The sequence below is a fragment of the Marmota monax genome, unplaced genomic scaffold (assembly GCF_021218885.2).
Source record: "Marmota monax isolate L192 unplaced genomic scaffold, Marmota_monax_Labrador192_F-V1.1 WCK01_AAM20220418_F8-fsc00208, whole genome shotgun sequence".
In the NCBI taxonomy this organism is placed as follows: domain Eukaryota; kingdom Metazoa; phylum Chordata; class Mammalia; order Rodentia; family Sciuridae; genus Marmota; species Marmota monax.
The window spans coordinates 1,821,311-1,843,261 of NW_026693914.1; the positions used below are offsets into that span (position 1 = coordinate 1,821,311).

The following is a 21,951-nucleotide window of genomic DNA, read 5'->3' on the forward strand; positions in this document are numbered from 1 at the left end:
AGTCACGACTCAAGCGTGAATCAAGCTCACATGGGGGCCGTCTCTGTACATAATCTGATTCTAACGACAAGCCCTCATAATATATCAGGAATTAAACCTAACAGCGCAAAAATTACAGTCAATTACATACAGCTTCAGTTACAGTTATTGATTGTCACAGACTTGCTTGAATGACCAGACTTTCCTTAGGGATAACTACCCACGGCCAGTCACGGGCAGGGGCTTGGATTACACTCTCCAAAACAGAAAAGAGCTCTTTGCTTTAGAAAAGAAAAAGAAAATACTCCCTCTCCAAAATCTCTACCAACTGACCTAAAAATTCTTCTAGATATATTTGCCCAAAAGAAAGAAAACCCATCTACACAAAGACACACGACAATGCTCACAACAGCTTTATCCACAGCAGCCCCAAACTGGAAACGGCCCAAATGTCCATCAACACAGGAACGGATAAACACATTGTGGTATTTTTGTAAAATTAAATACTCCTTACCAATAAAAAGGAGCAAACAACTGCTATTATAGCAACACTGGATGATTTCCAGAATCATTTCATTGAGTAAAGACAATGTTAAAAAAAAAAAGCAATTCTACCTAAGCGCAAGAATACATAACACTAACCTATAGTGACAGTCATCAGGGTTGCCTGGAGGGGCAGGAACAAGAGCTCTCCCTGGATGACACAAATGTTCCCTACCTCATGTTGTGTGGTGTATACAGTTGTCCCAACTCACGGGGCTGACACTAAAGATCTGGGCATGTTATTGCATGTAGATTCTGTCCACTGATAAGTCTTAGGAAGGTGCAGGCAACCCAGGCTCTGCTGAGCCTCCTTTGTTCACCGCTGTATTGGGCTTCTTCCAGGTTCTAGAGTCCATCCATCCTCAAATAGTTCCCCTGGGATAGGCGGGGACCATCTAATGTAACCTCTAAGGCCCAGGCCCAGAACCGAGGGCCAAGCTGTCCTTAAATGCTAAGTGCCGGCGGTATTGGATATGCACAGCAACCACCCCAGAGGGCCTCCCAGCCCCCGTTCTCAGTGGCCACAGGTCCCCACTGCGACCAGTAAGCTTCTTAAAGAAGGTCACCCGAGACAGGTCTGGGCTTCAGATTTACTGACCAACAACCTAATACTAATTCAGTGTCACAAAACCAGAACTAAAGAGTAAGTCCTCAAGCCCATCCTGCTCCCAATCTAAGCTCCAGGTTTCCAAGTGCAGCTCAACAAACATTCCCAACAACGACCATGCCTGGGATGCCCACCTGGACAGGAGGGCCCTGCATGACCTTAGCTACACCCAGACCCAGTGCACTAGGCCCCGAAGGGAAAGGTATCTACCCTTTTTGTGCGAGTTCAATGTTCCCCTTCCACAAACCCATTACCTGGATTAACAGAGGGAAGTGTACTGATGAGGTCCTTTCAAGGCAGACTCAGCCTAGCTGAATGAAGGGGGCCTCCCAGAATCTCCCATTTTGACAGAATTAACTCTGTGCACACCAAAAACCAGGGTGATGGTGGGGGCGTCTTAGCAAACCTTCCACCAGCTGGTCACCGAAGAGTGTGAACATGCCCCAACAGCCCCCCGTGGCACCCAGCCACCAATCCATCAGCACCCTCTCAACCTGGGCCTGTTGATGGACAATGGCTCCAGCTGGCCAGGCCTCCCCACCCCCACTCATTCACGCTGATCCAATCTGTCCCAGATCTGACGGCTGAGGAAGCAGCCCCTGCCCCAACATTCGGAGGAGAGAAGAGGAAGCCGTCTGGCTCCACGGAGAAAACTCGAGAGATCTGGGAATGAGCCTCCCACACTTCAAGAAGGGTGAGCAGCCACCAACTTCCTGGAGTTCTGTCCCCCTCCAGCCTTGAACTAGCAGTGAGTGCGGGACAGGTAGATGCTACCCCTCACCCCAAACATGTTTCCTCCCACCATGCAACGTGTTCTAACCCACCTCGGGGATGTAAGGGACCCCCACCCGGGTGGCAGCAGAGATTCCTGGGAGACAGGAGAGAGGTCAGGAATGATGGGCCTGGATCCCCAAGAGGGACTGGATAATAGTATGACAGCGCCCCTCCAGGATTGCCCGAGTTAGCCAATAAAATGCGACATGCGGTTAAATTGTACTTTCAGATGAACTATGAATAAGCTTTTGTGTAAGTCCATCTCATGCAGTACTTGGACACACTTGCATAGAAACTATTGTTTATCTGAAATTCTATTTCATTCATTGCTTGTGCTTTACCTGGCAACCCCACCCCCTCCAGTAATCCTGGGGCACGTCCAACATCTTCCTTCTCCCACCGTTTTGATAAAGATGATAGAGCATGGTGGAGGGGAAGCTAGTGTGGAGTATGGATCCCTGGGGTCAACCCCCAGCACCATCATTTACAGTTGGAGGGTGCTGAGATTAACTTCTCTCTCTTCATAGGTAAAATGCAATTAATAGAAGTAACAGTAACAATTACAAACAAAATGGAATCAAAAACAATAACATTTATATAAAAAGAAACTCCTTAATCTGACATTAAAATTTAGCTATCGGGCTGGGGATACAGCGCAGTTGGTAGAGTGCTGGCCTCGCATGCATAAGGCTCTGGGTTCAATCCCCAGCACCTCAAGAGAAAAAAAAAAAGTTAGCTATTGTCAGATGGAACTTGGGAACACTAAGTGAAATAAGTCAAAGTCAAACGTTCTGGTTCCTGCCCCTCCCCCACAAGTGGGAGCTGGAGAGGAAGAAAGAAAACAAAGACAGCAGACAGCAGAACTTCTCACAAAAATCAAAGGGAGATCAGTAGAGGAAAGAGGTGGGAGGGAGGAGGGGAGACAAAGGGGGAATAATTGGGGAGTGCCGTTGGCCAAATTATCTTGTCTTATTGTGTGCATGTACAGATATGTAAGCACAAATCCCACCATTAGGTAACTATAATGCACCAATAAAAATATGGGGGAAACGTCAGCTACTATTGTTATTCCAGTTTCTCATGGGAAACTGAGGCACAGTGGGGTTCAGCAATGGAGCCAGGTCATACAGCTAGTCATCGGCAGAGCACAAATTCAAACCCAGCTGGTGGCTACTGTCATCTGTTTTGATCATCAGGCTGACCCCCACCCTCTGAAGTGGCACTCATCTTCCTGGGTTGAGGTAAGGACTAGATGAGCTTTTGCACATAAACCTCAGCTGGATGCAACAAGCTTCTGTTTTCACTCTTCCTGCAGCCAGTGCCCTGTGAGAGGAGTTAGGAGCCACACGCTGCAGCTCCTAGTGGGCAAAGCCTGGTTTACCATCCTCGGCACACGCGGTGCCCTTGACCACAAAGAAACCCTGGGGAGACCAAGGGTGGGGTGGGGGAGGGGGAGGGGGACGGGGACGCAGGCAACGCTGTGTTGAATCCATCAGACAGGGGGCAGCTACCTGGGGTGGAGGGGATGGTCGACCCTGCAGCTGGGCAGTCAGGGAGGCGGCTACCCAGGAACCTGGGCTCCAGCTGGGGTGGCGCTGCGCTGCGGTACCCTGTGCCACGGAGCCGCTGGAGGCACAGTCACAAGCCAGTGCTAGGCTCAGAGCAGGCTGGATATAGGAGAGGAGGAATTTGAGACTTTAGAAGGCCGACTCCCCTGGGCACAGTGGCGCACGCCTGTAATCTCAGGGACTTGGGAGGCTGAGGCAGAAGGATGGCAAGTTCAAAGACAACCTCGGCAACTTCGCAAGGTCCTGAGCAACTTAGTGAGACCCTGAATCTAAATATTTTCTTAAGAAATACTGGGGATGTGACTCGGTGATTAAGCACCCCTGGGTTCAATCATCAGTACCAAAAAAAAAAAGGCCGAGTTGAAGCTGGGCACGGTGCCACACACCTGTAATCCCACCTGAGAGGCTGAGGCAGGAGGACCACACATTTGAGACCAGTCTCAGCAACTCAGTGAGGCCCTGCCTCAAAATTTAAAATATAAAGGGCTGGGGACCTAGCTCAGTGGTAACACATCCCTAGGTTCAATCCCTACGACCAAAAAGAAAAAAAGGCTGATGTCAAAAACCTCGGAAATGCAAATTTAAAACGACAACTGGGGAAAGAATCTAGATAGGCAACTCGTAACCAAAGAAGTGCCCAGGTGGACGAGGAATAAGAAGTGCGGACAGTTACCCGCCCCTGGAGTCAAAGGAAACCACCACCCGGCTCAGGGACAGCCTCAAGGATAAGTCAGACCCCAGGACAAACCCTGGCACTGCTGGGACAAATAGGGTCAACTTGGCAAGCCTCAGGTTTGTCGTGTGTAAAACTGGAACCCCAGCCCCTCGCTGCGTGAGGCCCTGGTAAGGACCAAGTGAGCCGAGATGCGCGCTGGCTCTCGCCAACCCACCTCTTACCCAACTGTGGGGCCCAGGTGTTGCTGACTGAAACCACAGCAGCCACGCAGGAAAAGAGGGGACCAGAGAACTCACCCAAGAGAAAACCCCGTCATTAACATCAGAGAGCAAGATGGCATGGAATGAGCCCATGCAAGGGACAGGATGTGATGGGGAAACGAATTCTAAATAAATAAAAGTTCAGGGAGAGCAAGAGTTTCCAAAAACTAAAGCTATGAAAAGCAAAAAAGATTGGCTCATCTTTGCAGTTGAAGCTGATGAAATTTCCCAAGTAGAACAAAAGAGCAAAGAGTTGACACAAAGAGAATGAGACACTCAGCCCAGGAAGCCCACCAGCCCACCAATGAAACTAGCAGAGGACAGAGTGCCAGCAGGGGACTGTCACAGGAATATCAAGTCATGTTTACCAGAACTGAAGGGCACTGGTTTCCAAATGGAGAAATTGCAGAATAAATTTCTTTAGAAACATGGGACAAAATTTCTCAACGGACAGAAACGGGCACTTCCGGAAAGGAGGGCAGCCAGTGGGGAGACAGGAGGGAGAACTAACTGCTGGGTTTTCTTTGTAAGTCTTTTACTAACATTTGCTCTTTCTAGATGTGTACACCTATTCCCTTGATCTTAAAAAAAAAGCAAGCAAAGAAAAAAAATCAGAACCAACTTCAGGTTCCAAAGTATCATTGGTTAAAATGTCACGGATACATAGTGGTTTCATGAACTGGATTGTATCTCAATAAAGGTGAAAGCAAATATCACAGTGGATCCACGTGGTGGGTGGCGTGCAGCCTCCAGAACACCAAACAAGCCCAGCCTGAGCAGGGAAAGAACGTGCTCCTCCACAAGACAAATGATGGGTCCCCGCTTTTGCATTGTCTTTTTCATTAATATATAAAACAAAGATTTATTTTACTGAGAAGAAAGGTTTGCAGGATCCTGGGTGATGGTTAATCAGCTCAGGACGTGAGTTATGTCAGGAGCCCAGGACTGGAGGAAAAACCGTACAACAGCCGTGACTTACCCCATCCCAAGTTCACCAGGTGCCCTCCACCCATTCACCACACCAACCAGCAACAGGTGCTGGGCACTGACTGTATGCCCATCACTGGGCTCCAGACAGGGCTACTCATTTCACCTCTACAACAGTGCTGTAAAGGAGACAACGCCACCACCTCCTTACAGGTGAGGAACCGAGGTGGATAGCAACGTCCAGGCCCACATACCTAGTGACCAGTGGAGCCAGGAGGGAACGCAAGGCAGGTGACTCCGGAGTCCATTCTAATGCCAAAGTGAACATTGGCTACAAAGACGTCTCCCCAAGCCCCGGCACCCCCTGCTCTGAGCTCGCCTCACGCAACAGACAGTTCCAGACGTTTCCTGGCATGCCTATATCCTGAGGAGTTCATCATAATTAAATCAGAAGAAAATTTTCAAAGTGCTCAGAGATGTAATGAGTTTGCATTCAATTAGTTTCTTCCTTCACTGGGAGAATCAGAAAGACCGATTTCCTTGTCCACAGTGGGGAGGGTTTCTTGCTGCCTGGTCTGAGGTCTCATTCTGACGTTCTGGTGATGGAAATCAGGGCACACCTAGGGCTGAAGAAACCTCACCAGCCAGAAGTCGCCAAGCCCACAGGAAGTCACTTAGCCAACACCCACTTTAAACATTTTTGAGTGTCAGCCATGTTCCAGCCCTGTTCTGGGGACCAGGGCTCAACTGTGTAAAGGACAGCTCTGTGTTCTAGGTCCTTCCAGTTTGGGGAGACAGAACACACAGCAAACAAGCCACTAGAATCTAGGGACAGGTGCTTACCAAGGGCCCATCAACTCATCTTGGAGGGGTGATGCATTAAGAAGGGGGAAATCCCAATAAGGAGCAAACATTTAGTGACAAGGACCAGGAAGGGACCAGCTTTCAGAAGATGGACATGCACAGCCCCCCGGCTTCGGGAACCAGGTCCACAGTGAGCAGGTGAAGCTGGAATGGGGAGCAGGCAGGCTCTCCCTTCACCCGGGCAGCCCTGACCTCCACACCTCACCTGCACGTGGCCAGGTGTGTCCCATCCCAAGCCAGTAGGGTGCCAGCTCTATTCCAGAGGGAGGGGCTCCCCTGTCCAAAGGCCTTGATCATGACATTTGGGTTGGGGAGAGGGAAAGTTCCTGCAAACATTTAGACACACTAGGTTCTTACAGGTTCCTTCCCAATCCTCTTCCATCTGACCACTACAGTATCTGCCAATTTGCTTACCACACCCCAAAATGAAGATGACCATTCATGAAGCACCTCCCTTAGGCCAGGGACCCTTCCTTCACATCTTTACTAATCTGCTCTCTTTGAGACGGTAATAAACTATGAGCCACCCACACCAGGTATTCTTCGTCCTCCTTGCCTTCATCCTCCAAACTGACCTCTTGGACACACCCCATGTCCCACCATATAGTACGCTGGCGCCACCACAGCAGTGCTATATTGTCCGTTTCATTCCCAGTGCATAAAACAGCACCTCCTGCCCATAGCGGGGCTACAGAGGGCTGTCAATAAAGAGCTGTCCAGGGAATGAATGATTTAGACATTTACAGAGTAGGGCCACAGAGTCCTGTCACTTAGGATGCTCTCGTGCTTCAGGGGCCAGGAGGACCGGCAGAGCCACCTCCTTTCCTCTCTGCCTTGAGCCTCTCGGTGAGAGGTCAGACAAGAGTCCAGCGTGGGATGCAGCTGCCATCCACCCGTTACACTAACAGAACCCTCGGCAACAGCATCGCGAGATGAGGTCACAGATGAACCGGCTTTGAAAAATACAAATAAACCGAATCATACGGGGGGACCTAGGAGCCCCCGAGATGCAAGTGTTCCTTGCCATCAGCTCAGACAGCCTCTCCCCATGGAGCTCTGCACGCACAATCACAGATGTCGAGCAAGTTCCAATCCGTAATCTACTTAATAAAAGTTTCTGTCCAGGCAATGACTGGATCCCGTCCTCCAACCTAAGCACAATGTTAATCCGTTTTCCCTTGTTTATGCACTTAAGAGATGGACTTTTTTTCCACCCTCCTGGCACTAACTCACTTAGCCCCAGGGCTCTCGTGGTTCATTTCTTCACAGGAAGAAGACAGCTTCGGAAATGGAGCCTTCCAAAGAGATGCTACAGCAACAGGGAAGCAGGAAGAGAACATCTGCAGGGGCGGGGGACCTGCCCTCAGCCTGCAGCAAGGTGTGGCTCCTCCCAGCTGCCTCTTTCCTGATTGACAACTCTGGGAAATGCAGCAGAGGCTCACGGCCCCCAAAGTCAGGTGTGGAATTCAGAGGCAGGCGCAGACCAGCTTCTACCAGCAAGCTATTCAGACACCTGCCGCCCTGGGATTTTGTTCCCTTTTCTCCAGAGGGGTTCTCACAGCCACCAGGCTTTACCTGCCAGGCCTCCACAGCAAGTGGGAGGAGGAGACCAGCACTCCGCAGCCCTAAGCCGCCTGGGGTTAAAGGAGCGCTGTGCGTGGGGGTGGCCAGCAGCCTGCCACAGGCACAGCCAGGGCGCATCTGGGCTCCAACTCGTTTTATGACTGCGTGGGAGCAGAGCTGTGTTTCCAGGCCGTTCTCCTGCCCCGAGAGGCTTCCTCTCCAAGGAGAGCAGCAACATTACCCAAGTGCCCAAGGGGACTTCCAGGTCCCAGGCCTCGGGTGGGAGCCACCAGGAGGGAAGGGAGGAAGGAGATCAAGAGAAAACTGGCTCCATTCGGTGCCCAGCAGACCCCCGGCCCTGGGGGAGGGAGCAGGCATGAGCATCCGCGGCCGGCATCCTCCAATCCTGGGCCCTCCACATCTCCCACCATCCTGGAGGGGACCACAGGAGGGACAGGACATGGCCACTGGTCGACACCGTCCTGCTGCTCGGGCCTAACACCTCTGGAGTGACGGGGGCAAGCCACCCTCTGCAAAGCCGCTTCACAGCCATACATTAAGATTTTAAATAAGACAGAGCCTGCCCGTGTGAGAAACCCACTGGTCCGTTTCCAGAAGGCAGCATTTCACTGTAAAATTGGGATGTGAGAAAGGCAGCCAGAGGGGGACGGCAGGATGGAAAGTGACCAGCGGTGAACTCCAACAGAGCCACAGCCCAGGCTCCTGGAGGCCCTCCATGACAGCAGGTGGGCCGGGGGGGGGGGGAGATGGCCCAACCAACAGAAATCTGTTAAATAGTAACTTCGGTAGCTAGAGCTGTGCTCATACCAGGGGCAGCACCCCAAGAAGGCTCTCCCGCCACAAGAGCACAGGGAGGTGGGGACACCTAAAGGGACATTTATTTAAATAACCCAATAGAAGACAGTGAATCCTAGGTAATGTTCTGGAAGACTGTGCACCCCGTTGTACTCAGCCCGTGAGGAACCGGGAGGGACCGCTGATGGTCACTGAGCTGGGTTTTCCCTGCCACCCGATCTTGCAAGGTGGTCAGTAAAAGCTTTGCTGTCCCTGCACCTTTGGCCCCTCAGTCCCATCTTTGGGTTTGGACAGATGAGCATGTTTCTCCCTGCAGAGGGATGTGGAAGATCCGGAACACCTGGGACCGGCCTGGGCCCTGAAAGGGCTCATTCCCTGCTGCTTACAAACAGAAGCAGGATACAGACAGGACGACTGCCTGCAGACGGCCTTCCAACAGCTGTCCCTTCTGGAAGGGGAGGAGCTGAAAGGTCGAGCAGGGCCCCCGCGTTCTGCAGGCTCCTTCCTCCGAGGAGGAGGGTCCATTCCCACTGCCTTGAATCTGAGCTGGCCTTGAAACTTGCTTTGGCCAATAAAAAGTGGCCAAAGTGGTTTCCTTCCAGTTCGAGTCTGGGTCTCCGGGCATGAACCATGAGCTACCGTGCAGATGCCCAGTCATCGGGCGGCACCAAGGCCCCAGAACTGTGGGTGCGGCCCCCTCCCACCTGCAGCTTAGGTGACAGCAAACTCCTGAATCATCCCAGGCAAGGCAGGCAGAAGAGCTGCCCTGCTGAGCCCAGCCCACCCAGAGCCATGAGAAATTAAGTCCTTGGTGTCTGAAGCCGCTATGGTCCAGAGGTCTCTAACCTCACAGGAGGGAGCACACGGTGTTGCTGTAGGCTGAAAGCTGGGGAAGCTCCACGGGACAGAGATTCCAAAGGCTGATTGCTGGGCAGGGGGCGGGGCATCAGTGAGGGGTGGGCACCTGCAGGGGCAGGACGTCCACCTGTCTCCATGCTTTACTATCCCTTGGCTGTCCAGCATCCGTTACCCCTTAGCAGCAGTGTTTGATTTCTTTGGAGGAACCACCTCCTCCCATTCTTAGCCTTTGACTTAATGTGGGCAGGGAGGCCGAGCCCCGTGGCTGGGCCAGGCCACTGTACACATCACGTCCCCCCGGGCAACAGGGATCAGCCTTCAGGGATGAACACGTGACCCTAGTCAGGCCAGTCACTCCCAGACCAGGAAACTCAAGGCCAGCTACACCCGAGCTGAAGAAGAAACCAACCTCTCCTCTGGACTCGAGCCTGAGGAGAGGACGCTGCTCGACTACCTGAAGTGGAGCCCCACAGGTCAGAGTGTGCCCAAGGGTCCTCTGATCCCAAGCCTCCCAGGGCTGGAGGCTTTTCTCAGCCTGGTGCCAACACAGTTCCGTCTTCCTCCCACAGGATCCAATCAGGCTGTCTCTTGTGACCCCACAACTTGGCTGATAGAGACAGGGATTCTGATCACACCCCCTCGTAGTACTCAAGTTTCTTACCAAGTTCATGCGATTTACTCCTCCATTTAGAAAGAGGCCAGTTAAAAGTAAGGACACAACTCATTTTGAAAACATGAAAACTGAGAAGGCAAATCGATGACAGCACGAGGGCTCAAAGTTCTCTGCGGCAGGTTGTGTAACCAAGTGTGCTAACTGCCACTCCAGTTTCTGTTGTCCCCTCGCTTTCAGTAAGGGAGTCCCAGTGGCTAGGCACATTGCTGCGGAGCTGAAGGACCATGTATCCTAGCCTTCCTTGCAGCTGTATTCACATGAATAAATCCTGTCCAATACAATGCAAGGAGGGCTGTCATGCTAAGCTTGCAGGGAATCTCCTTGCACCCTACCATTTCACTGTCTGGAAGGCAGATGTGATGACCAGAGCTCTAGCAGCTATTTTAGACCTGAAAGACAAAGGCTACTCTATATGGCAAAGCAGGGAGACAAACTGGAGCGTGAACCCCTAGTGACTCCATGATCCTACTTTCCTAGCCATGGTCTCCAGAATTCTACAGGACAGGAGCTTTCTTGTTTGAGCCACTATTTTGCAGGTCTCAGTTCCTCTCACTCAAGTCTAATCCTGATGGATACTGATCACCAAAAGCAGAGCCATAGGAAACCACCATCAGTTCAGTAGCTGTAGGTGCCAGGTTGCCATGGAGACCACCCCATCACATGCAGATTCCAAAGTACAGCCCACTCAGATAAGGCGGCCTGCAGCAAGCCCAAGAGACCCCCTCCTCGTGTCTAGCAGGATCTCCACCAGTCCATAAGCCAAACAGCAATGTCACATCCTTCGGTGGCCCAGGGACCCAGTTCCCACAGGAGCATTGAAGCCCTCTGGCCATAGGCACCATCAAGGACTGTGCTTGGGTTCTCCAGCAGGACGCTCCCTCGCTCTCCCCACCTCTGCCCAAAGCCAGGCCTCACTGCCCCTTGCCCCTTGCCCCTGTAGCGGCTGCCTGCCTCCCTGCCTGCTCCCTGGGCCCAGGCAGGCAGATCCATTCCCAGAAGCACAGCTCTGTTTGGGTCCCCTCTCAAGAACCTCCAGGACTGCCCATCAGCCTGGAGCACAAAGCACCAACCCCTTTCCACAGCACTCCAAGTCGCCCTGCTCGGCCCGGCCCGCTCTCCAGCACCACTTCCCACCAGCCCACGGGCCTTCACGGGCTCCCAATGTGCTGTTCCCTCTGCCCGAGATGCCTTTCCTTGCCCTCATCCCCATTCTCCACCTATAGAAGCCCAACCTACCCGCCCATCCGAGCTTCAGCCGTGACGTCTCAACTCCACAACAGGAAGCACCCTCCTGGCCCTGGGTTCCTGGCACCTTCTGTTCGTTACCTTTATTACCTTCCTATCGGCCACATGCTGACCTCTTTCAGACTGCAGGTGCCCACAACCCCTCTCCCCAGCAGCACCGAACCCCTTGCAGGGAGGGATCACAAACTCCCCAATGTCTGCACATAGTAGGTGCTCACTAAATGGTGGGTGGATCAGCCTGAAGACAATGCACTTGCGGCTTCCAAATTGGGGGGTTCTTCCTGCCCAGGAGCGTCCAGCTGGAGAACACCAGTGGCCCTTCTGCAAACAGGACACATGTTTGGCCTTCTCTAAAAATCACACTGGCCCTTGACAAAGCTTTGATTACTGGCTCTTCTCCTGGGTGCAAGTCAACACTAAAAAGCAATAATGTGCTATTCGACAGCAGCCCTTTTCACAAAGCACTTGTACTAATAACACGGGTCGAGATTTGCCTTGACACACAAAGGTTAAAGGTCAGAACGACACCCGTTCTACCTCCTATCCTGCACACCCTGAAAGCCTCTTTTTCTAAAGAACTGACACTCAGGGCTTTTTAATGGGATCGGGGCTAAGATGCAAAAGAAAAATGATGTCAGCTCCTCTGTTATTTAAATTGCAGAAGATGGCGAGATCCAGGACTTTCTAACAAGCCAGCTAAACACTCAATTAGCTTACAAAGAAAGTGTGAAGGCTTGGTTCGCACGAGTCCTCTCCACACTCCATCTGTCTGCATTCTGCGAAGCACTGCCCTGCCTGGTGCCTGGTGGCAGAGCTGGCTTCCTCCAGCCCCTGCCAGACCCGAGTTTTCACACAGAATGTGTAATCCAGCGAGGACTGCGCGGCAAATGAGAGCTGAAAGTCAAGATCACGCCTTCCCAAGCAGCAAAGGCCCTGCCTCCCAGCCTTCTGCAGCACCAAGGAGCACAGAGCAAGAGCCTTGTGCCCAGCTGACCAACTGGAGAGTGACCTGGGTGTTCGACAGCTGCCCGCTCCTCCAGGCTAGTGGGAGCCAGGTCCCCGGTCAAGTTCATGTTAGATGGCCACGGGCGCCTCAGCAGATGGGCTGCAGCTGAGGGGCAGAGGCAGTGCCCCCAACCCGGCTTTCCCCTGCCACACTCCAAGGCTCCATCCTCCATGTCCACTGCCTCTGAGCATGACCCCCGTCCTGAGTGTCGACAGCTATTTGGAGTCTGCACCCTCCAAACCCCAGCTCACTCTTCAAAAGCCACAGCCCCTTTAGGAGAGGGGTTCCTGGCTTTGGCTGAACCGTGCCTTCACGGGAAGCTCTAAAAATGACCTGTGCCAATTCCCACCCCTCTAACCATACCCCCAGGTGTCACGAGCCCTCCGTGGGCTGTGTGAGGACTGTGTTGCTCATCGTAGCCTAATGAGGGGATAAGTCTGGCATTGGGAACTTCCCGTGGCACCCCCACACGGACTGACCACCTGATGCAGGTGGTCCTCCCCCTCAAGCTCTGCCAGATCCCACATAGCACCAAGATGGGCGTGCCCTGCCAAGATATCAACCTGCTGACTAGATATCGCGAAGCAAGACTCCACCCTTGAAACCTCACCACTATCTGTGATGTCCCCCCTTAAATACGGCACTGGAGCCCATCTTTTGTCTAGTTCCAGCCCCCGTGGACTAGGTCTCTCAGGGGCTTCACTTTTGTAAATATATTTCTGGCTCTTTGTGTTTTGTTATTCACTAATTATTTGAGACTAAGTTTTAGGGTGGCTTACATCCTCCTGGGCAGGAAGAACCCCCCAATGAGACTCCGGCCATCACCTCCGTTACCCAGGGTTCTGATGTGGTTGGTCTGGGGTGCTCAGGACATGGAGGAGGGAGGGGAAGCTCCCCCAGGTGATTCCAATGTGCAACCAGGTGCAGAAACAGCATCTGTATGAAGGAACTGCCCCAAAGCCAGAGAGAACTGGACTGACAGGGACGACGGGTCACGTTGGCTCTGCTCACCAAGGACACTAATGCCAGCTGCAAATTCGAGTTGGCTTTGAGCTGGGAGGCCTAGTTTCCTTCAGTCTCCTACGGCACACTTATGCCCCCAGCCAGCTCTCCTGAGCACCAGGCCTTGGCATGGCATAGAGAAACAGGGCCCACAGAATCCATGCTTCACCAGAGCTATCCCAGTAGTCTTCAAAGGGGATCCAAGGGCAGGCCCTTTTAGAAGGTCCACCAGGAAGCCAGGTCCTCCAGGAAACCACCTTAGGGACTATTCCGAGAGCTCCAACTGAGCCATAATGGCACAGAGCTGTGGTCCTAGGCACTCTGGCTCAGGCTACCAGGCCTCAAAAAAACCCCACCAAGAGGGGAGACACAGGGGAGTGACAGTGACCAAAGTATATTGTCCTGTGTGTATACTGTCCTATTGTGTGTGTATACTGTCCTACTGTGTGCGTGTATGAACACACAACAATGAATCCCACCATGGTGATAATTATAATGCACCAATTTAAAAAAAAAAAAAAACTTTTAAAAAAGAAAAGCCCTGCCACCAACATGGCACCGGGGACAGACGACTTTCTATAAAGGGCCAGAGAGTAAATACTGGCCTCATGGGCAGCAGAGTCCTGCTGCATCTGCTCAATGCCATCACAGGACTGCAAAGGCCGCCACACACAGGTGTCTACACATGGGTGTGACTGCACACCAATAAATCTATTTACGAAACAGGCAGCAGGCAGGATCTAGACCACCAGTATAGCTTGCACTCTCCCCCAGGTCACAACTTCCTTAGAAACAGAAAACGTCTCCCTGCATTGCTTCCTCAAATCCCCAGTGTGGCACAGTGGCTAGAAGAGGGCAGGTTCTCAAATGCTGGGTGGGCAGATGGATGGATGGACGGATGGGTGGATGGTTGGTTGGGTGGATAGAATGGTGGGTGGATGACTGTGAGTCAGTCACCTTCAAGGAATACCAACTAAACATCCACCTGTTCCCACAGAAAAACGGAGTTCTTGTGACCTTGGAGCACTCTTTAACCTGAATCTTTAGGCCCTTTTAACTCTGACCATCACCTACCTCACTCCCACCTCCTCCTTCATGGGAGCAGGGAAGCACGCCCCAGGCGAGGGGGAGCAGATATCCCAAAGAGAACGCTCCAGCCCTGTGGACACAGTGGGTCCAGGCTTGTAGGCAGGACAGAGGAGCAGCAGAAGGCAGGCCTTCCCGGCCAAGAGAACGGAGGCCATCAGTGGCCACTCACTCAAGCAGCATGAACGTGGTGGAGAGGAGGGGAGGAAAGACGGGGGGGGGGGGGGGGAGAGAGACAACCATCCAGGGGGCTGTGGTGGGCCGCACACCTCGGGCTCAGCAGGGCGAGAGCACCTGTCAGGGCTCCTCCACCAAGACAAATACTGTCACTTTCTGTCACCAAGGAGAGAAGGTGATGCATATCCTTTCCTCCCCCTGAATGTTTATAATGACACTGGAAATCTGAAGCATGAAATTGAAAAGAAAAAAATACCATAATCATCATCATCTGTCCCCTTCCCGAGGGTTTCTGCCTTTCCTGCACCCTCACCTTGCCATCTCTTCTCACAGCGAGACTTGCTGTCCTGGCCACGTGGAGCAGAAGGCAGGAAGGACAGCACTGTCATCAGAGCCATCGAGCCCAGAGAGCACTAGTGTTTGGGGTCCAGGTCAAGAGTCAGAAAACAGAAAAGTCAGGAGGTTTTCCGTTGGAAACTGGCCTCTCGGGATCCTAAAGCAAAATGCCAAATGCCTTGTCACGCAAGCCTAAGGTCCTGCCCCCGATTATGGGGGTTCAGAGTAAGTGCCAGCGTCTTGGGGCACCACCATGCAGGAAGCAACATGGAGGAAGTGGCAGGAGCCCATAACAGTGCCAAGGACTGGAACGAGGTGGGTTAGAGAAGGCCCATCCACCACGTCTTCATGCAGCAGACAGCACACTGGGCTTGTCAAATGGGACCCCAGGGCAGGCAGGACAGAGTCACCCCAAGCTGCTATGGCTTGGAGGAATGTCCTCCCACCAGGTCCATGTGCAATGGAATCGATCCCCAGGGGGTTGCTCCTGGAAGGTGTGTAGAAGCTTGGGAGGTGGGGCCTCATGGGAGGCTCAGTATGCCCTTGAAGGGGGATAATGGGACCCTGGTCTCCTTCTCTTTTGCTTCCTGGCTCAGGAACTGGGCTGTTTGCTCCGCCACATCTTCCTCCCATGATGTGCTGTTTCATCACAGGCTCAAAGAATAAGGCCGTTTGGTCAGGGACTGGAATCTCCAAGACCATGAGCCAAAATAAGCCTAACTGCCTCGGGTATCTCTCTAGTATTGGCAAGCTGCCCGGTGCAGAGCCCATACTGATGGCACTCTGCTGAGTGCCCACCTAAGGGGGGAAGGGGCCTTAGCTTCAGGATGGACAAGCACCATCTCCCTGGCCACTGCATCCCAGTTCAGAACAAGAGGGTAGAATCTAGGAGGCCCTGGGGCTCCCCAAATCCTTAAAGAGCAAATACAAAAGATCCACACTGAACAAGCACCCAGAACCTTCTGAGACAACCCATCTAATCTAAGAGATGCTGGGGGTGGGATCAGACCAAGCATTCTCCTTCTCCCTCCTCCCTAGAGGGCCACCATCTGGGAGGTCACCAACAAGTCCTCAGTTTCTCCCAGTTTCTCTAATAAGAAAAATCATGGCTCAGAAACAGGTAGCAGTGACCTTCCCCTCAGAATCCCCACAGGCCACTCCTTCCCGCAGTGTCTTGTGGCAATCCAAAGACCTCACGTTCCAAGAGCCATGAAGCATCTCCATTAGATCATACCAGACTTCCCCACCTCAGTTGATAAGGAAAAGAGGAAGCAGCAAGTATTTCTCAATCTGGGATCTGCAGAGACGAAGTCTAGAAGCTAGGACTTCTAAACGCTCAATTGCAATGGCTGCTCCATCCCTTAGACCTCCCCCCTCTCATATTTACTGTAGAATAAACCTTGCCAGTAGCCCTGGCTAAAGTCTCCTTCCCGAATCCCACATCCCACGACTGAAGTCCATTTCTTCCACCCAGTTCTGTGTAAATGAGGAACAGCTGGCCACCCGCACTCCTCCAGGCTCAGAGGCCACCATTGACCTCCAACAGTGAGCCAGTTATTTGGAGAAAACGTGATTCACCACTTGCTGCACAAAAAGCAGACTTGGCCAAAATCTCAAGAAAACCCTGTCATAAGAAACAGTTTCCTATGAGATAAAAGAGTAAGTAGTAAACTGCCTTTTCATGCCTAGAAGCCAGCTTCCCAATCGGTAGGCCTTCTCTTGTGCCGAGAATGTGTACTGATATAGCAATTCCTCGACTTGAGCCTCACAAAAAACACACACCATCCAGGGCAAAGAGTACTAATATGGTGATCCTCCATGTTTCAGCCCCTCCAAACTCATCTCTGTATCTTTAGGGACCATGATAACTTTCTCAGTCCATGAAAGAATATTCAACTCCATGGTGAAGTTTACCACTAAAACATCCACAAGTAGGTGACCCAAAATCAAACTGAAACACTGCACAGTTGTCTTCCAATGAAAAGATATGTGCCCAGCAGTGCTGCAGCTCACCCCTTTAAGAGCTTCCCGGCTCTGCATGTTTAATGAACCAGCCAGTCCCGTGTCCTCCCTGCTCAGGAGGGTCGACAGAGACTCAGGCAGACCAAGGAGCTTGCCCAAGCTCACTCATCTAAATGCTTGCAGTCCCTGGCCTCTCGGCTGTGTCTGGTCCTCATTCTGCTGCTGTCTAGCAATTTTCAGCTCTGGATAAGTCATTGTTCTCCCTAAACTCGTTTCTTGTCTGTAAATAGAGGCAGCTGTACCAGATATGATCTAGGAGGCATTGTGGTTTAAAGGTAGGAGGCCCACAGTCAGACTGAGTGAAAATCCCGTCTCTGTTCACAATTTATTGCTGAACAATTATATTTAAACCTACTGTGCCTGCAAAATGGGAGTGAATCATAGTACCTGGTACATACCTCACAGGATTGCTATAAAAATTAAATTAGATGATCTATTTAAAGTGCTTGGCTGAGCATCATAAACACAATAAGGGCTCAGTAAGTATTAGGTATTATCATCTGAAACCTTCTCCAGCTTTAAAGTTTCAGTACTCTAGGATGCTAACAGGGAATAAGGACTCCCCTAAGAGTTCTCCCTGTTAAGTTTGCAGTTAAAGCAAAATTCAAGACCAAGCTTGGTACCAAAGACAGACAATGATTACTGGAGACTTAGAGATTTAAGAAATCTGGAGAAAAACAGGCAGAGATTCCAAGAGGAATCATTTAAGGATAACTGTTCATGCTTCCAAGGTCCTTCTAATGAGAAGAGCAACCTATGAAATATGCTCCCCAGCATGTCTAAAATACATATGTCCTTTATCCCAGGAATCTCTTATAGAGTTTGGAGAACAATTACACAGTGGGTAGATGTGTCACTGTGGCATTACATTAGACAAGCTATAATGTACATACTCAGGTAGAGATGGTGTCCAACCCACTGGAGAACTGTTAAGAGGCTGTACAGACATTTGTGAGATGGAATGGACCCTCCAGCCAACTCACGGCCAGTTTTGCTTTTGTCAAGACTAACTCAAAGCCTCCAGGATTGGGCCAGGGAGCAAAGCCTTTAGGGTACCAGGCACCACGGCCCTCGACTACCCTCCTACTGCCTACTAGGTATCAGGTATTATTAATTTAATAATCATCTAATCTTTACAGTGCTCCTATGAGGGACGTACCAGATACTACGATTCACTCCCACTTTGCAGGCACAGGTGGTTTAAATAAATTGTTCAGCATTACATGGGGAGCAGAGACAGGGTTTGTACTCATTTCAACTGTGGAGTTCCCAGTGTCATGCATTTGTGCGTGACAAGATGTCCAAGGACACACACAGGGTTGACTGTAGAAGTAAGAGGGCAAGGGGTCTTAAGAACTTTCCACTGAGTTTGTAAACATTCTACAGGGCAGGTAACAGCAAAATGTGTTAGGTCAGGGCATCTCAACGTCCACAGCACTGACACTTGGTGAGTCCTTTGCAGTTGGGACACAGACTGTGCTGTACATTGTAGGATGCTTGGGAACAGCCCTGGCCTCTACCCACTAGCTGCCAGCTGAGACAACCCAAGGTGCCAGTCATCCCCTGGAGCAAATCTGCCAATCTGACAACCACTGCCCCACCCAATAGCTCATCCATATCAAATATAAATTATTCATAAGTCCAGGTGGTCATCACTGCTCAGGGCTCCTAGGCTCTACGGTCCTTCCCCGTTTTGGAGACACACATGTGAGAATGCCTTCTAGTCATCAATGTCACCGAGGCTCCCTGGGTTTGAGTCCAAGCGTCTCCTACTCCAGGATTTTTAGCCTTTTCTGTAGTATCTGGGGACCTGCTAGGGACCTGCCAGGAGTTTCTGCGCAACTCACATTCAAGGTCACTTCTGGAAAAAGCAAATGACTTGATTTGGGATAAAAATATAACTTCTAGAATCTTTTTTCCTACCACTTTAAAAATCAGAAGTGAAACTATGTTAGATCATGTTTAACTTCAGTGTGTAGATGCCGAGACTCCCGGGCCTAGAGCACTTTGGTCCACCATCAGTACTGCGGAATGTGTAAGCTCAGGTGCATGGGCCCCTCATGAACTTACAACTACAGTGGTCTTCTGATAGTTTCCTTAAAAAAAAAAAATCATAAGTTATTCCTACGTGTCCTGAAGGCCAGGACACACTCAATTTGTTGGTTTCCTTTTTTATTTTGATTTGTCTTTTGGTATGTGACAGCTTCTGACCTACAAGAGAAGGCTACAGCGAGACACCCAAAAGCCTGATCAATGGAGTAGGGGTCTTCACACTTCATACCTGTGTATCCCCTTTAGGTACATGAAATCCAGGTTCCCTCCCCTTTGCTCATTTGGGTTTGTTCAAGTTGTAGATGGACACAACATCTACTTTTATGTGCAGCTGAGGATCAAACCCAGGGCCTCACGCATGCAAGGCAAGCACTCTCCCACTGAGCCACAAGCCCAGCCCCACTTTGCTCATTTGTAAGCTTGACATTTAAGTTCCTGGACGAACCTATTTTAACTATGACTAGTAATGAAGAAATTCATAACAAAAACAGAGCATACCACTTTATAGTTATGAAATATTGAAAAGCTAAATATTCTTGGAAGAGCATTAATAGAAGGGCCTTTTTTCTCATTCTTTTTAATTCACTCATAGGTCTATAATTATTAAGTGGCATTGCTAGAATAAGACAGGGTTGAGCATCAATTTAATTTCTATTTCTTTGCTTATGTTAATAAAGAGAAGGAAAGAAGAGAAAATGCATTCCAGCAAGTGAGAAGATGGGGTGGTTGAGCTGTTATGCTATTGTTCTTTGAGCTCTTGTTATGTTACAGTCCCCAAATCCCAGAGTGGCCCACCATGGAAAACCAATTTTAAGGATCTCTCCACTGACCGTTTGATTAAATCCATCTTCAAGGGTAAGAGTGAAGGGTCTGGGCTGTCTCCACAGCAGCCAACATTCCAAGGGGCCCTCTGCTCATCCCTGGAGGCGCTGCCCCCTAGGCCAGGTCATCAGGGGAGGGCGAGGTGGGAGGGGGCACCTGACCCAGGGAAGGCAGAGGAGAGCAGCTTCCAGCGTACTCTCAGTTACAACAGTTTTCAGGAAGAGAACACTTGGGAGCTGAGGACCTAGACGCTGATTTTGCTAACACTCTGCCCACCTGGGTACAGCTGGAAAGTCCCCATGTTCTCTAAGGACAGGCCCCAGTGTGACAGCGGCTGACTTAAATGACCTCAGAGAAATCCCTCCACCCCCAGACCACAGGACTATAAAAACTGCATTATTAGAACCAAACCCTGATCCACTAAAAGTGAAAAAGGGTACTCTGTGCCTCCTGCTGTGGCTGATACAACTGGAATACACTGGGACACTTGAAGTATCCAGGCCCCAAAAAATGAAGTCTGAATTAACCTAGCCCCAATTCCAACTCCCAGCTAGTGGGACACACAGGGGACTGAGGGACAAATTATGAGAAAGTGACCAAATTCAGAATGTGGAACGTTCTAGAAACAAATAACCCAGTTTCTCTAAGAAATGACTAGTGTAGGGGGGAAAAAAACCGAGAATGTTGAATAAAAGACTTAAAAGATAGAATTCTATTTTGGCGGGGGTGGATTGTGGGGATTAAACTCAGGGGCACTCAACCACTGAGCCACATCCCCAACCCTATTTTGTACTTTATTTAGGGAAAAGGCCTCACTGAGTTGCTCAGCACCTCACTTTTGCTGAGGCTGGCTTTGAACTCACAATCCTCCTATCTCAGCCTCCTGAGCCACTTGGATTACAAGCGTGCACCAATACACCTGGCAACACTTAAAAGATGATTCTAGAACATTCTTAGAAGACCCCTTGGAAAAGACGGAGGAGTATGAACTCAGAACATGCCTGTAATCCCAGTGACTCAGGAGGCTGAGGTAGGAATGTGGCAAGTTCAAGGACAGCCTCAGCAACTTAGGGAGACCCTGCCTCAAAACAGTAAAAAAAGGCTTGAGGGGTGTGGCTCAGTGGTACAGCATCCCAGGGTTCAACTCCAGAACCATCAAAAACAAGAGCAAACTTGAATATTGCCTGGGTGTTAGATTATAATAAGGAATCACTGTTAATTTTGGCAGGTGTGGTAATGGCATGGCAATTACTTTTTTTCCCTTAGTCATTGAGAAATGTGTATTGAATCTGCAGGTGAACTACATGACGCCTGAGATTGCTTTTACAAAATACCCTAACCTCCCCAAAGGCTGGAGGACAGACAGAATGCAATTAGCAAAGCCTGTTATCAAGGTTCAACTGGTGGGCACCTGGGATGGATCCAGGATTCTCTCCACGTTTTTTGCATAGTTAAAATAAGCCTTTTAAGGGAGGAGGAGAGGAGAGGAAGAGAATGATTGATTAGTGCTAACTGTGTACCGGGCCAGGACTGTGCTAGGCCCTACTAAATGTCATCTTTGGCAAATCCTGAGACAGCTTTCAAGCAAGGCTCCTTCACAGTCTAGAGAGGGGCAGGGCCATCTGATGAGGGGGAAATGCACATAGCTGTCAGGACAGGGAGCCATTAGCACTTAGCGAACCCAGAGGTGCCTCTAGATCACATGGGGAGAGACTGAGATGGTGCTGGATGGAGAAATGTCAGCGCACACAAACACACACACACACACACCTCCCCCTCGGTTGCCGTTTCCCCCAGAAGTGCCACTTACCCCTGCAGCGAAACCGAGGCTTCCGTCCAAGATGCGTCTCTGAAAATGAAAGAGAAGTGTCTCAGTTTCCAAGGGACAATGAGATAACGTGTCCTAAGCCGAGAGGAGGCCATAAGGCCCAGGAGAGCCAGGACCCACTCTTGAGCTGGTGAACTCTGAGTTTATAAAATGGGCCAAGCACCAGGGGAGAAAAGACTTACAACCTTCCATCAGTCCAGAGCCAATCAGAAGTGTCTTTTCTGGGGATGCTCAAGGACGCACAACCCCACCCATGCCCCTGACTGG

General features: G+C 50.8%; 1 protein-coding gene across 6 annotated transcripts in view; it reads right to left on the reverse strand.

Annotated features, from left to right (window-relative positions):
- Slc39a11 (solute carrier family 39 member 11) overlaps window positions 1-21,951 on the reverse strand; it is a 395,002-nt gene that overhangs the window by 291,880 nt on the left and 81,171 nt on the right. For all 6 annotated transcript variants that reach the window (XM_046463436.2, XM_058585298.1, XM_058585297.1 and 3 more), the window contains exon 3: window positions 21,667-21,705. In XM_046463436.2, coding sequence (XP_046319392.1) covers window positions 21,667-21,705 — 39 coding nt within the window. The remainder of the gene's footprint in view (window positions 1-21,666; window positions 21,706-21,951) is intronic.